The sequence below is a fragment of the Podarcis cretensis genome (genome assembly GCF_951804945.1).
Source record: "Podarcis cretensis genome assembly, chromosome: 12".
NCBI classification, from domain to species: domain Eukaryota; kingdom Metazoa; phylum Chordata; class Lepidosauria; order Squamata; family Lacertidae; genus Podarcis; species Podarcis cretensis.
This window is the reverse complement of record NC_137181.1, coordinates 31,809,520-31,825,039: the sequence shown is the minus strand read 5'-3', so window position 1 is coordinate 31,825,039 and position 15,520 is coordinate 31,809,520. Positions and strand designations below refer to the sequence as shown.

General features: G+C 42.6%; 1 protein-coding gene and 1 long non-coding RNA gene across 12 annotated transcripts in view; one reads left to right on the top strand and one right to left on the bottom strand.

Annotated features, from left to right (window-relative positions):
• Window positions 1–15,520, bottom strand: part of LOC307199829 (uncharacterized protein C7orf78) — a 45,959-nt gene that overhangs the window by 9,054 nt on the left and 21,385 nt on the right. Inside the window, exons 1-4 of one of the 11 annotated variants that reach the window (XM_079947944.1) lie at window positions 11,881–11,976; window positions 10,938–11,019; window positions 3,868–3,931; window positions 1,873–2,334 (exon numbers count right to left, since the gene is read on the bottom strand). In XM_079947944.1, coding sequence (XP_079804070.1) covers window positions 1,873–2,313 — 441 coding nt within the window. In that variant the 5' untranslated portion in view covers window positions 2,314–2,334; window positions 3,868–3,931; window positions 10,938–11,019; window positions 11,881–11,976. Of the gene's footprint in view, window positions 1–1,872; window positions 2,335–3,867; window positions 3,932–10,937; window positions 11,020–11,807; window positions 11,977–15,520 lie in introns of those variants that run through there. The other 10 variants (XM_079947947.1, XM_079947943.1, XM_079947948.1 and 7 more) reach the window with 10 other exon arrangements.
• LOC307199857 lies at window positions 12,089–14,697 on the top strand. The gene is made up of 3 exons (XR_013832242.1): window positions 12,089–12,278; window positions 13,460–13,508; window positions 13,876–14,697. It is a non-coding gene; the product is annotated as an uncharacterized lncRNA (long non-coding RNA).

Sequence of the window (15,520 nt, the reverse complement as noted above, 5' to 3'; positions counted from 1 at the left end):
GAAAAAAATCCAGTCACCAACAGAGTACCATGATTGAAGATGAAGATCTTAATGTTTAAAAAGTTTCTGAAGAACCCTGAGGCTTCAAAGACATTTTTCAAAGGCTAATATAACCACATAACCCAACTACACCATAAGGAAAAGATAAATGTGAGCCACATCACTGAATTCATTTGACCAAAGCATTTGTTGCAATAGTGCCATCTTGTGGAGACACTAAATTCTGTTGCTTGTGTGTGTTTCTTGGTGTGTGTGTGTGTGTGTACTTTATAGAACAGGCATAGGCAAACTCCAGCCCTCCAGATGTTTTGAGACTATAATTCCCATCATCCCTGACCACTGGTCCTTTTAGCTAGGGCTGATGGGAATTGTAGTTCCAAAACATCTGGAGGGCCGGAGTTTGCATATGCCTGTAATAGACACACCAAACAGAAATGATGTAGCTTCTGTGTTATGTAGGTAGGGCTAAGTGAAACTGTCAATTTAGGGTTCTCTCATTTTCTCGTTTTTCTAATATTTATTTTGGTTCTTCACATTAGTTTTTTTTTTAAGTCCTCATGAAAATTCATCAGCATTGTAGCATACAATTTTGCCCAATATTGACATTTTTGCAAAGCAGTATTCCCGTTGTATGTTATTTTATTTCATGCTTTTATATGCATGCTTTCCTCTAGTTCATGCATTTTTGTACATATTCCTTGGCCAGAGAAGCACACTGCAAAATTTGGAGAAATGCACACTGCAAAATTTGGAGAAATGCAAATTTCAAAGGATGGCTGTGTTTTGATTCACATATTATTTCGGGAAGCATGAATTACGTAGGTTCACCCCCCGATCCCTATGTATAAAGGCAGGAAAAAAACTAAGCTTTAATGGTAGATTTCTAGGTGAGTTGAGTTAGATTGCAAGGGTTTCTGACATCTGGCTCTCTCACTGCTGAAATGAAGAAAACTTGTGGGGGACGGACCAGGATTGAATTTCTGTGAGAAACCCACCCTGGTGATAAAAGCAAATTTCTGGGCCAAGCATGTTCTCAGAAGTACCCTTTAGCCTTTTTCAATTCTATATGTACATCTGTCTGACTGTGTAAAGACTTGGCTCCAACTTGTAGATCTTAGAACTCCAGTGGTACCTCGGAAGTCAAACGTTCGGAAACCAAGGCGCGGCTTCTGATTGGCTGTAGGAAGCTCCTGCAACCAATCAGAAGCAGTGGAAGCTGCGTCGGACGTTTGGGTTCCAAAGAACCTTCGCCAACCGGAACACTCACTTCTGGGTTTGCGGCGTTCGGGAGCCAAAACGTTCAACGCGCAAGGCATTCGCGAACCAAGGTACAACCGTATAGTTAAAACAAATAAATAAATAAACCACCCCAAACGGTCCGTCTTGGCTGGTTGTTGTCGTTTGCAGGTTATCTGCAACATGCCATTGATGCAATAATAACACATTTGTGGTAGATTTATGCTGTGGACTATCCACAGGTCATTTTGCTTTATTAGTTGCTCTGTGACGCTTCCCTGATGTTAGTTACTATTGCTGTCTGGAGGGAGAGTCTTGCGCTGCAGCACAATGAAAAAGGAAAGCAATCAAACAAACCCGGAACATTTGTAGTATGAAAAGTTAAATGTTTTAAGCAAGAAGTCATGGGACATGCATTGACTGGAAACAAAGCAGTATGTCCACCCCAAAACAGTGTAAAAGGTATTGAAAGTGAGATTGTGCATAAATGTCCCAATACATCTGGGGCAGCACAAAGTAGATTCCAGAAGCCTTGTAGTCTACCCACACCTGGTGCAGCGCATTGCCTCGATCCCCCTCCCCACCAAAGGCCACCCTTTTCCAGTTGCCTCTATCTCAATTCATCCTTCCCTTTACCTGTCTATAGTCAAATGGTTTTGGATCTTGGTATTTGCTGCTCTTGAACTTTCCCATCTTCACAAACATTAGCTGGGCTTCGTAGTGACCCATGTGGGGAAACCTTGTGATGATCTTGGGCTCCTGTTTGCGTTCCACGATGGAGAAAAAGAAATTGGACCTTATCCTCTGCAACTCTTCCTGCACCGTGCTTGGGGGCGATTTCTTTTTCAGCTCTTTCGACTTTCCTCGCGGCTTTCTGAGAAGGCCTCGGGTGATATAAAGCCTGTAGCTGAAATCGGGAGGTTGTTTTAGGCAGCTATCCTTTTCCAGAGGGGCTGTGAGTGGCTGAGACTCATTGACTCGATCTCGTTGTAAGGCTAGCTCCAGGTTCGTAGCAAATCTCCCCTTCAAATCGAAAGTACACTTTGATTGGTTCCCAGCATGGATATTGGGGAACATTCTGCACTCGCCGCTCTATGCCTAAACAAGGTAAAGAGGTAAAGAGGAAGAGGAAGAAGAAGAAAGTCTTCAATTATTACTGATTTATCATACAAATTTATTTTTAATACAATTCTGCAGAAAACAGCTGTTTAGAAACAACAGCAACAACCCATGAAAATAAGCCCACTGCATCGCTTCCTTTGGGCAGACAGAAGAAGTCACCATCGAAAAAAACTGGCTAGGTCTGGACTGAGACACATCAATAAAGTGTTTCAGTTAAACACGTTGTAAACTTCGTAAAGGGAAATCGTGTTTGTGAAAGATGGGACTCCACAGTGCCATCTGGTGTCACAGTGTTATAATGCATATAAAGCGCTTTTTCATTCTGAATGTAGCTGATTACAGTGGTACCTTGGGTTAAGAACTTAATTCGTTCCGGAGGTCGGTTCTTAACCTGAAGCACCACTTTAGCTAATGGGGCCTCCTGCTGCCACCGCGCCGCCGGAGCACGATTTCTGTTCTCATCCTGAAGCAAAGTTCTTAACCTGAGGTACTATTTCTGGGTTAGCGGAGTCTGTAACCTGAAGCATCTGTAACCTGAAGCGTATGTAACCCGAGGTAGCACTGTACTAAGTTGTGCTCAGGCAACGAGCAAATTGAAATTAGGGTTGTGGCAATACATGGTACCCAGCAAAACATCACCACATACATTTACTCCCCACCCAGCAAGAATGCAAAACAAAACAAAAAAAGTTCCTTCCCTGAAGGAAAAATGCAATCAATAGCTAGCTTGTATTCCCATATGCAGATATATTCGCAGCCAGATATTTATGCCTTTATAGAAGTATATCTGTACTGCCAAGATATCAAGGTGGTGTACATGGTTAAAGGTAAAGGTAAAGGGACCCCTGACCATTAGGTCTAGTCGTGACCGACTCTGGGGTTGCGGCGCTCATCTCGCTTTATTGGCCAAGGGAGCTGGCGTACAGCTTCCAGGTCATGTGGCCACTGTTAAAAGTTAATATTTAAGGTGACTGGCTAAGCAAAAATAAAAACTAGACAGGTGCAAAGGCCTGTCAGCTAAACAAGTCTGCAAGGGACACCTGAAAGTCAGTAGCAAGGATGCTTACTGAATCTCTCTTGGAAGGTGTTCCAAAGCATGGGAACAGCAACACTAAATGTCAGCCTGTAGTTCATCCAGGTGGGCCTCTGCTACAGGGAGGAGTGGGAGGCTGGTACAATTAACTGCACTCCTCCAGATGACAGCAGTGTTTGAGCTTTATATTAAGCTATCCTGGACCTAAGTTGTTCTGGGATTTGTACATCAGCCCAGGAACCCTGAACCTGGCATGGAGTAGGTGTTGGGATTTCGTTTTTCCAACAGTAGGCTGTAAAGTACAAACTTGCATTTTTTAGAAATTGTGGTGAGAACTTTTGAAATCTCTGGCTATATACACAGTTCTCCCCGATGCCATCACAATTATTTTAAGTGTTGCCCTAGTTATTAATAACTGTAAAACTGCAACCCTTATAAAGGAGACAGTGCTGAAGAAGCAAGGAGATTCTACTCACCCTCTCTAAAGCCAAGTCCTTTCCCAAGTGTTTCATGCCGGATCACATTTTTCCCTTTGCAGCCCTGGTTAGAGCAAAGCAAGCACACACAGAGAGAGAGGAGAGTCTCATAACAGCAATGTTTGTTCTGGGAGATGTTTGTGCTCTTCTTTTTTCTTTCTTTTTTGTTATACAAAGAGGTTTGAATGCATAAATGTATTCAACCCATCTGGGTTGCTAAGAAACAGGACAATTCTTGCCTCAGGACGTCATTCAAAATTCAAAAAAGAGGGGAAAAACAACCCTGAAAAGGGTTGGCTGTATAAAATGAGCTTGAAACCTAGCAACAAGCTACACCAGTTCAAGGCTATTTTTTCAAATGCTAGGAAACAGAAAAGTTCATTGAGGGAAATGAAACTGAGGGAAAACGAACAAGATGAAACAGGCCATTGAGAGAGAACCGGCATAAAGACAGTCTTTTTATTCCTGTTCTTATAGGACAAGCTCTCTCCCATATAACAGACTCTCCGAGTGTCACTATTTTCCAGGGACAATCTCGGATTTACAGAAGCCGTCCCAGTTTCTGAATGTCCCGCTTTTCCTTAGGACATCCCTATTTACATCGGATAAATGTTGGAGGTTATACAGTTGTCCGTAACATCTGAAGGCAGCCCCATATAGGGAAGTTATTTAACGTTTAATGTTTATATAATATATGTGTTGGAAGCTGCCCAGAGTGACTGGGGCAATCCAGTCAGATAGGCAGGGTACAAATAGTAAAATTATTATTATGGAATAAGACGTCTCCATTTCATCAGAAAATTTTGGAGGGTATGGTATACCTTTTGCCAAGTTGGTTCCTTTGTACTTGAGTAGTACTCCACAATTTATGGCCAATGGATCCAGTTTTAAAATATGGAAAACTAGTCCTGTCTCCAGGAACAGCAGATAGAAAAGGGCCAGTACTGTTGGGAGTAGCAACACTTGCAGTAAGTTATCTGAACCAGCAGAAGGCAATAAACAGAAAGGCAACCTTTTCATCTCTCGCTGATCAAGCAACTACCTGCAGATTTGTTTTCTCTCAGGCTTTACTTCCTTTCTCCTCCTCCCTCAGTCAGTTAGTGTTCTGTCTTTTGTTATGACTCCATGATGGCCACATATAAGCTTGTACTCACAATGGCTTTGCTTGCCATTGGTAATAAACCATAAGTTTCTTTATTCTTTCAGTCTGCAGTCTCAACACACACACACACACTGGTACCTCCGTTTAAAAACTTAATTCGTTCCAGAGGTCTGTTCTTAACCTGAGGCACGCTTTCACTAATGGGGCTTCCTGGTGCCGCGCGACTTCCGCTTACATCCCAGGGCAAAGTTTGCTACCCAGAACACCTACCTAGCACAGCTCGTTACCTGAAGCGTTCGTAAGGAGGACGGGATGTAGCCCGAGATTCCAACATGTATATATGTGTGTGTGTGTGTGTGTGTGTGTGTGCGCGCGCACACACACACACACACACACACACACCCCAAATGCCAACGAATACATGGTCTGAATCTAGCAGTTCTAGTACCATGCTGTGGTACTACATTGTTTTAGTTTTGTAGCACTTAGATGTTTTGATTATTGTTGTGCACAGCCCTTGACTGCTTTTGGAAGAAGTGTTGTATCCAGTGCTTTTATTCTAAAAAAAAATATGTTTAAGGATACTTTCATCTTCCTACTCATATTGAAATACTGCCCCTCAATGAGGCCAAACTTAGATTCACAAATGTTTAGGGGTATGTGTACCCCTGTGTACCCCCAGAAAAAAAGCACTGGTTGTACATCATCATCATTTGTACCCAGCACATCCTTCAATGCACACAATGGATTGAACATCCCCTTCCTCTCCAGTTGTATCTGGAGAAGATATCACAAATTCTGCACATCACCACAAATCCCCTGTATCGATGATCAGTGACATGCAAAACTTCGAGGAGCGCTAGCAGCAAAGGAAATATAGGGCAACCAATTTGCCTCAAGCAAAGAAACGCTAAAGACAAAAAACATTTCTAGGAGCAAGATGGACACATCCACTAACTAACACATCACATAACAAGTCTGCAAAACAAAAGGATGAGATACAAATAATAGTTAGCCTTTATGACAGTCAGCCTGTCCTCAGAGTTCCATTTTCTGCTCTTGCTGTGTTTCTTCTTCTTCAATGCAATGCACAGAATATTAAAATGTATAAAAGTTGTCATTTTAAATAGTCGATGTTACATAGATTTAAGCTGAGAATAAGTACTGGCATCAAACTAGCGTTAGCCTGAGATTTTCTATCCAAATTTATTGATCGCAGGCATGAATCTAAGTGAATGCGTGAACATGATGTTAACTCCTAATCATAAGGATTGATTTCTGTGTATTAAAGGTGAAGGTAATTCATATATCTGGCATCATCAGGCATGTAAAACTGGGTGGTTCTTTTCTCCACTAGATGGCAGGGTATTACTTGCTATAGTAATAATAATAATGAAAAAATTTAGAAAAGCAACCACAAATAGTTCTGCAAAATAAATTGATATTTTTCTAACCCAAGGCATTATTTATTTACATCTAAATGAAAGCAGAAATATTGTGAAATGAATAAAAGCAAGAGGCAATGGCATCCAGTTTGGAGAAAGATGAAAGAAAGACAGAACAAAGTATTCCTTCTCCCTCACAGAGTTCCCTGTGAAGAAGGATTGATTGTTAAACCTCTCTGGGTGGGAATGTTAGCTCTCAGGAGAGAATAGGGATCTGCTAGCAACTCTCAGCACCTCAAACAAACTACAGCTCCCAGGATTCTTTGCGGGAAGCCATGACTGGGTGGCCACCTGTCATGGATGCTTTAGCTGAGATTCCTGCATGGCAAGGGGTTGGACTAGATGACACTATGATTGTTTAAAGTGGTACTGTAGTGCTTTATATTTATGGTGTGAATGCAGCCAAGGTAGGAGTGCAGCAATCCCTTCACTGACGCGCATGGCCAGAAGTCAAAGATGGGTGCAGCCAGATGCAAGCATGGGCAGGGCAATGGATGCAACTTTCTTGCCATTCAAAAGTGAGAGGTTTCTACAAACACAAACACACAGATCCATCCTCCATCCACAAAAACTAGAAGCAGATCAAATTTGAGGGCACATTCCAGCCAGCCAAAAGTGTTCATAGAGGACTTGGAGCAAAGTTGGTCAGAGGTTTGGCCCGGTGACGGGGGTGGGGGCAGATCTCTAGTGAGCACTGCAAGGTGCCGGAGGCCAGAGTGGGGGGCACATTAAGTCCCTGGTCCTTAGATTTCCCTCCCCCCATTGATGAAGTACTTGTGAAACTGAGAAGCATAGCGCTAAGGTGAATCTGAAGGAGTATATGTGAAGGAGCATCTCCACCCCCATCGTTCAGCCCGGACACTGAGGTCCAGAGACACCTTCTGGTGGTTCCCTCACTGAGAGAAGTGAGGTTACAGGGAACCAGGCAGAGGGCTTTCTAGGTAGTGGCGCCCGCCCTGTTGAAGGCCCTCCCATCAGATGTCAGGGAAATAAACAACTATCTGACTTTTAGAAGACATCTGAAGGCAGCCCTGTTTAGGGAAGCTTTTAATGTTTGATGTTTTATCGTGTTTAATATTCTGTTGGGAGCTGCCCAGAGTGGTGGGAAACCCAGCCAGATGGGTGGGGTATAAATTATTATTATTATTATTATTATTATTATTATTATTATTATTATTATTATTATTATTATTCAGAGTGATTACACAAGCACTAAGGTTGCAGGTTCAATCCCCATACGAGACAGCTGGCTATTCCAGCATTGTAGGGGGCTGGACTAGATGATCCTCAGGGTCCCTTCCAATTCTACAATTGTATATTCTAGGATTATGTGATTCCACCGCTAAACATACTCTGCGTTCCAGAAAACAGAGCTATAAGAAGGATTTTGTGAGGCTCTATGCAGACATCATCACCCAAGGTGCAGACACACTCCTTGTATAAAGAGGGAGACTAGTAGTTTTGAGCAGGCATAGGCAAATTCGGCCCTCCAGATGTTTTGAGACTACAACTTCCATCATCCCTAGCTAACAGGACCAGTGGTCAGGGATGATGGGAGTTGTAGTCCCCAAACATCTGGAGGGCCGAATTTGCCTATGCCTGGTTTTGAGTTCTGGTAGACATTCCTGTGCAGTGTATTTGTAACTACAGGTTACCATCTCTGTTGCTACAATCTCAAAGGTCTGGATGTTTCCATGAGGGCTAGTAGTGCTGCTATAATCTCTGCACCAAACCATCTGCAGGATGGAAAGCCCTCCTGATCATGCCATGTGACCAGCGTGAGCAGCCATCTTTGATGTGTTTATAGGCTTCTGCATTGGTTTATTGGCATAAGTCTTCCAAAACAACAGCTGCAGGGGCAACAAAAAAAAGACACCCAAGATTCACACTTTTTAGCAAAAGGTCCAGAAAGGTCCATGGGGGAGTTATTGTTGCTTGTACAGTTTGAGAAGTTGAATGATAGTATACATGCCAAATAAAACTATGACAACTGGAAGGGGGGGGGAATAGTACATAACTGGTTGGATACAGACTAAAGTCACTGCCAGATAACCTTACTGAATGTTCATTCTTGTTTGGTTGCCTGAAGCTGCTGTTCAGCAATGTTGGCTGTTATTTATGGATCATTTGTGCTGATCTGCTTGTGGAGAGGGTAGACAACATTGAATCAGGTGTTCCCTCGCACTTTCAAGCGCATTTCCCCATCCAGTATGGGCATAGCTGTCAACTTTTCCCTTTTCTTGTGAGGAATCCTATTCGGAATAAGGGAATTTCCCTTAAGAAAAGGGAAATGTTGACAGCTATGAGTATGGGAGGGGGAAGCGGGTTTGTTGTGTAAGAGCTTTAAATCTACCTTAATTGAGCAACCTGGATTTGTCTATAGGTAATTAAATCCTAACTTAGTTGAACCTTCATTGGTCATTACTTATGTCCCATTGATTTCAGTGGAGAACAAGTGCAATCCCAACCATGTCTACTCGGAAGTAAGTCCTCCTGGGTTCGGTGGCACTTCAGTGGGCTTAGGTCAGACTGCAACTTTTGTCGGGATCCAACCCAATATAAGATGGTACTTGTCTTAAACATTCAGTATGGAGAAGGATTGAGTTGCACAAATCCTTTCCCTCACCCCCCCCCAAAAAAAGCCCTCAGAGGACAAAATTCTGACAGAATTTTTAAAAGCAGACAGAAGCAGTGGTACTACTGCTCCACAGTCGCCATCCCATAACAGGATGGGGGGAAATCTAATTGTTGTTAATATGGTATAAAATTATGTGCCATTAAGTTACCATTAAATCAATTACATTCTCTTTCCTAAACTCTGAATATAATGGATTTGGATATTCACAGGCTGTAGGTTAATTGGAACCTGCCGTGTATAAAGGATAAGCCACGGCTTTCCGGATATATTTACTGCATTATCATTCTATGTGTGTAAATAATTCAATCTGTTTCCTGTAGGCCCCATCATCCTAGCACTTACTTTTCCTGATATTTTCTCCGACAGGTTTATATTACCTTTTTTTTTTACTCAATTTCACTGTGCTGAAAATGCTTGACTACACAGACTTCCTCTCATTTCAAACAGCCGTATATTAAATGGGGTTAACTGATGACTGCTCATCATCTCCTGAGGATACAGGATTAGGAGATTTTGTTACAGATAATTAAAGAGGATGTTTGCGCCATCTTCAGCTAAAAATACCTACAGCCTGGATTCTCAGGTTGCAACCAAGTTTGGGTCAACCCTTTCATGTTAGCTTAATCTATAGATTATACATTATTATATTCACTGGCAAAACTTAATACATTCTTCAATACATAACTTTCCCCCCATAACTAATTAAATAGTGGGAACCCGATTCTCACTAGAGGTGCAAGTACTTAATTTCAGACCCTGGACGTAATGATCTTAGGAGTCTATAAACCATGTTGCAGCCTGAGGCCATCAAAGTGATGCAAAACAAGATAAAAACAAAATGCAGGTAATGACCGATTGACATGCGTTTGATATGTGCGCAATTGCGCACATCGTGGTGACCTGGAAGTGGCTAGAAAAGGGGGGGGGAACTGGGGGTGGGAGTAGGGTAGACCAGGCTTATACACCTTCCCCGTCACATACAATGACCTAGAATGCAACCCCCACACAAATCAGGGGTTGCCTGTACAGAAAACACAATTTCTAAAAACAATCAAACCCATTTCAACAAACTCTAAAAACAACAAACCAATTCATACAAATGTTCAGTTAGTATTTCCTAATATTTCACACTTCGGGACAGCCTTCTTAAGCAAAATCAACTTCTGCAGTAGGTGCCTATTACAGAGGACTGGAACTGCCAACACTAAAAGCAGGATCTCTAGTGGGAAATTTAGAGACACCCCTTGTTATAGCCTAAACAATCCCTTCATACCTCAGATTCAAGGCCAGAGCTAAGAGACATTTAGTTTCAGAGTTCAAAAGTGTTATTCTAAGGCTGCATAGTCCTAATCTATATACTGTTAAAGAAACTGCAAATCAAACAACACACAATGTTCCGTTTTCAGAGACTCCAAGATTAATCTATAGGTCCTTTAAATGGAAATAATACCAGCTTAAAGAACTATGTATTAGTGATTTACTTATTATAAAGTTTGGGGTTTTTTATCGCATGTTGCAATTTAAGTGGCGCCCAAGGCTCCTACGAATGAAGGTTTAATATCAACAGTTAACATTGAGCTAGAAGGTGACATTGAAAGCTGAAGCCAAACGGCAATATCCACCATAAAAGTAAGCAATAAAATGAGTGAAATAGCAAACGCAGGAGTCAATTGTACATCACTGATTAAAAGCTTGAGAGAATAAAATTGCCTTCAATCTGTGCTCAAAAGGTCACGTGCTAGGTGGCAGCCAAGATCCCTGGAGAACCTATTCCACAACTGAGGAGTCACCACCAAAAAGGCCCTGCCTTCGTGGGGTCACACCCATCACATCTGAAGATATTGACACGGGATGCACATGCTGTTAATAACATAGAACGACCTACCTCTTCCCACCTGTACTGTAGATCCTGTGCCACATGGTGATTCCCTATAGCAACGGAGGGTCCAAATCCCTTGTTTGTCAACCTGAAAACAGCAATATGTCCTAATCAGTTTACGGCAGAGATGGAGAAATTGTAGTCCTCCAGATACTGTTGGACTATACTTTCCAACATCCCTGACCATCATCCCTGCTGTCTGGGGTTGATGGGAGACGGGGTCAGCAATGTCTGGAGGCCCACAGGTTCGTTCCCTTCTTCTGTTTTTCTACTTTGGCAATGGGTAGCTCCAATCTTACCAGCCTCACTGATTTCAGAGGTATAGAATTAGGTACAAGATGGAGTCCTACGTAGGATTAAGCCCGGTCACTATATGCCATATCATCATCATAATCATCATCATTATTAAAACCCTAAAAAATCCACACCAGGTCATGAACAATAAAACTGTAGGAATATTGTCTGTGTCTTTAGCTTGCCTTTTAACAAAACCTGTGGGAGAGGCTTAAAAGGGATCACTGTACCAGGTATTTAAACCTAATGATTGTCTGCAAAATCTCTCTTTATGCCACTGGAAGGGGAAAGCAGGCCAAGTGGAACATTTTGTTAATCGGGTATGTTAAAGTTTATATACTCTTGCAATTCAAGGGACACTGTACTGCCCTTTGTGGCCATTGCTGAGATTTATACATTTATTTACAGTAACTTCAAATGTCCTACAGGCTGCGTTATCAATCAGAGTTGTGGACAAACTATTTCTTTATTGGCAGTGCCTCACTATTGGGCGAAAGTTAATTTGGAATATTAGTCACTCATGTTGGAATTCAGAAAATATCAAGGAAGCTTGGAAATGAAGGAGATCATTAAAGTTCCTACCTATCTGCACTCTTTCCCTGATCCCCCTTTCCCTCTGACTCGGTTGCTTTTAGAACACATACATTAATTCTACCTTTGTCTGTGTACAGAAACAAAAGACACCCTAACAACTCCCATTGGATGAGACACAGAGCCATGCAGGCGAATGGCTCAGATCACGACGCTGCTCGATGATGTAGGGCTCCTTCCATCCGGAAGCATGCCTGTGATCTCACAAAAGCCGGTTCATGACAAGCAACCCAAAGGAAGATCCATGCGTGACCTCACAAAGGACAGCTAGGAGAACAGAAATTCCAGGCACTTGTTACTCTAGGCAACTCCAAAGCATTTTGCTGCACCTTTCCCCCTTCCGGATACAGAAGCCAATCAGATTGGCAATTGAATCTCCACTCAACACGGACAACTGGACATCCTTCTCTACTGTATTCTCTAATCCTGAACCATCCCTTTTATATTACTGATCACCAAGAGGTGCTTAATACGCTTGACTGAAGTACACTATAAAGATTCACCCTTAAGAAGCAGCTCCAAAGTGACCTCTCCGGGGTGCAAGCCTGGGCAGTCTGTATGGAAGTACTGGGCTGCCCAGGTGACAAGACCCCCTTCTTGGCCTTGCTGATGTGATCGAAAGGAAAGCAGAGCAATATGTTTGGCACCAGCTTGGCTGCAGGAGTTGCAGGAAGGAGGTGTACAAGGCACCATCCAACAGTCTTAGGGACTCCACTCCAAATTTGTGTAGGGTCTACTCCCTACTCTTTTCTTCTCCCAAAGATATCCTGCAAGGCAGAAGAGGTTCAGGATCAGAATTTCCCTTCTGTTAGATGAGCTCCCTTTCCAGGTTGACAAGCCCCATCTGCTTCTCACTCCCCCCCCCATAGGAGCCAGTTCCTTGGGGCTTCAGTCCCCTTAAATATTTGAGGGGTCTGGGAGCTCCCAAAGTTGATGGGTATTGCCATTCAAATGGTGTGCATGCACCATGTGTTGTGATCAATTATGTGGGGCGGGGCTTACCTGGGTCCCCCCAATATTTTATTCAACTTGGCAGGCACCCTTGCTTCCCTCTACAGCACATGCAGAAACTGCCTTCTTGATCATTGGACCTATTCTTCGTCTCGTTTGCTCGATCCACCAGAGCCTGTCTTCACATGCAGGGGAAGAAGCCCAGTCATGACTTAAGAAAAACATTCTGCACATCCCCAGAGTCTGTCTCTCTTTTCTGCTTTAAGTGCAGAGCCCTGGCATTTGAAATCAGCCTCTGGAGCTGAGTCCAGTTAAACCCTGGCTCAGATTAACTCCACAGACACATATAAGAAAAAGCATATATAGGGTTTTGGAACATACAGTATTCCCAAATATCGGTTTCCTCTCTCTTCATTGTTTATTTGGCTTGAGACCAGATTGGAATTTCACAAAAACAGAGCCAGAGAACTGTGGGCGGAAGGGAAATAGCTTGCTAGCACTCTTGTGCAAGAGCTTAAACGAGAGTCCAGCCCTGTAGTTGCTACACAGATACGGTTAGGTACTCTGGGAATGTGGTCTGTCTGAAACCTTGGAGAGTCGCTGCCAGACAATGCAGACAATCTGGGTCTGACTTGGCAGCTTCCAATGTACGTTGTTGAGTTTAACTTTTCTCATGCAACTTTCTAGCACAGATGCACTTTGAACTCCAGCGCCCATCATCCCCAGCCAGCAAGGCCAAGGGTAAGAGAGGATGGAAATTGTAGCTCTGCAACATTTGGAGGGCCACAGGTGCCCCATCCCCAATCTAATAAACCAGCCCTTTTACACATGGATGGGGACTTGGGGACAATCAAGAGACTGACATTCTGTTTAGGAGCTCCAAGGAAGAACAGTCTTTGAAGACCAGTGCAATTTCTGTGGAAGCATATCAGACAATTCATGGTTTCTTCCATACACGGAGACACTTGCCTCACTAAGCTCCTGCTATTTATGCTTTTAATGTCCTTGTGGGAGTCTTTCTTCTTCTTTTTTCTTTTTGTTTTTTTGTCCAAGCTGTAAACCAGCAGATGATTGAATACACAGGAAATTTGCCATATCTTTTTCACAGATGCTGTCAGATGGGTGAAACAAGGAAATGGAAGGAAGCACAGATCGAAGGATTATCACTCTGTGATTCTACAAGCGTTTGGTACGATTCAATGGCCACTTATATTGATGTAGATCCATTAGCAGAGTCAGTGAATTGCTCCCTTGTGCAAGATTTGCCGGCTCTGTGGATGCTGTGCAGAGACGATTCAACAATCAGCTGTGAGGCTGGTGGAGCATAAGTTGTATGTGACCACTTTGCTAGCGATGGAAAAGACAACACTCCGATTCCATAGCTTATCTCAGCAAAGAAAGGGGTACTTTTTATTACTGGCAATTTATCGTTTCCCAGTGTTTGGATTTGAACAGAGGTATTTCCTTTGGATCTCAGAATTCAGAATGCAATGGTGTCCTCTTAATAAACACAAAGGGACAATTGACAAATCTTAAAAGCTTAACATTTCCATGAACAGGAAACGGAATCAAAGTTCAGCTTTTATGAACTACTACCTGGTGCCGACACATATTATTATTATTTTGTTAATAGCCTTCAACACTGAGAAACAGGAAATTGAGAACAGAATGACCCTTTTAAAAGATCAGGAATTTCCCCACCTTGATTGATTGATTGATTGATTGATTGATTGATTGATTGACTGATTGGTGCTTTTAAAAGAAAATCTATGTGCTATTTTACCACACCATACATTCATTAGTTTCCTTAATATGCAGATGCTACCTCACTAAGGGGCTAGCAAATGTTCTAGTCATACAAAGACACTTAAAAACTGACCTAAAAGTGCTTCCAGGCTTCTTTTTAAAAACAAAAAAACATGAATTTTCTACTAATAACTGTGCTCCTTCTCTCCCCATCTCCATCTCTCTTTCTCTGAGTTAGTGTTTCCCTTCTTCTTTGGCAATCACTCGTAGCCAAGTAAGATTGCCATCCATAAACGTGGTTTTAACAGTGAGCCTGCAAGTGACTGTGGAGGCCAATTCTCGACCCACACGTCCTTCCACAGTGGGGACATAGGTTTCCAGGCAGAAGTTGATCATGGTGAGGGTTTACCAAGCATGCCTTCCTCTTAGGGTGTTTCTCCTTTTTGTCCTGAGTTCGAGTGTCTTTAAAGTCCATGACACGTTTGGTAAAGGATGTTCTCCAATTGGAGCACTTGCAGGCCAGTGTTTCCCGGTTGTCGGTGTTTATACTACATTTTTAAAGATTTGCCTTGAGAGAGCCTTTAAACCTCTTTTGTTGACCACCAGCATTACGCTTTCCATTTTGAAGTTTGGAATAGAGTAGTTGCTTTGGAAGATGATCATCAGGCATCCACACAACATGACCAGTCCAACGAAGTTGATGTTGAAGAATCATTGCTTCCACACTGGTGATCTTTGCTTCTTCCAGTACACTGATATTAGTTCGCCTGTCTTCCCAAGTGATGTGTAAATTTTTTTAGAGACACTGTTGATGGAATCTTTTGAGGAGTTGGAGATGGCATTTATAAGTGGTCAGCGTTTCACAAGCATACAGTAAGGTTGGTAGGACAAGTGTTTCCCTAACTTGCACTTTGCTAAACCTATGGGTGAACCTATAGATGAGGAACCTCAGGCCATGCAGCCCAATAAGGTTCTCCATGCCTTTCCTCAGACCATTCTCCTCCTTG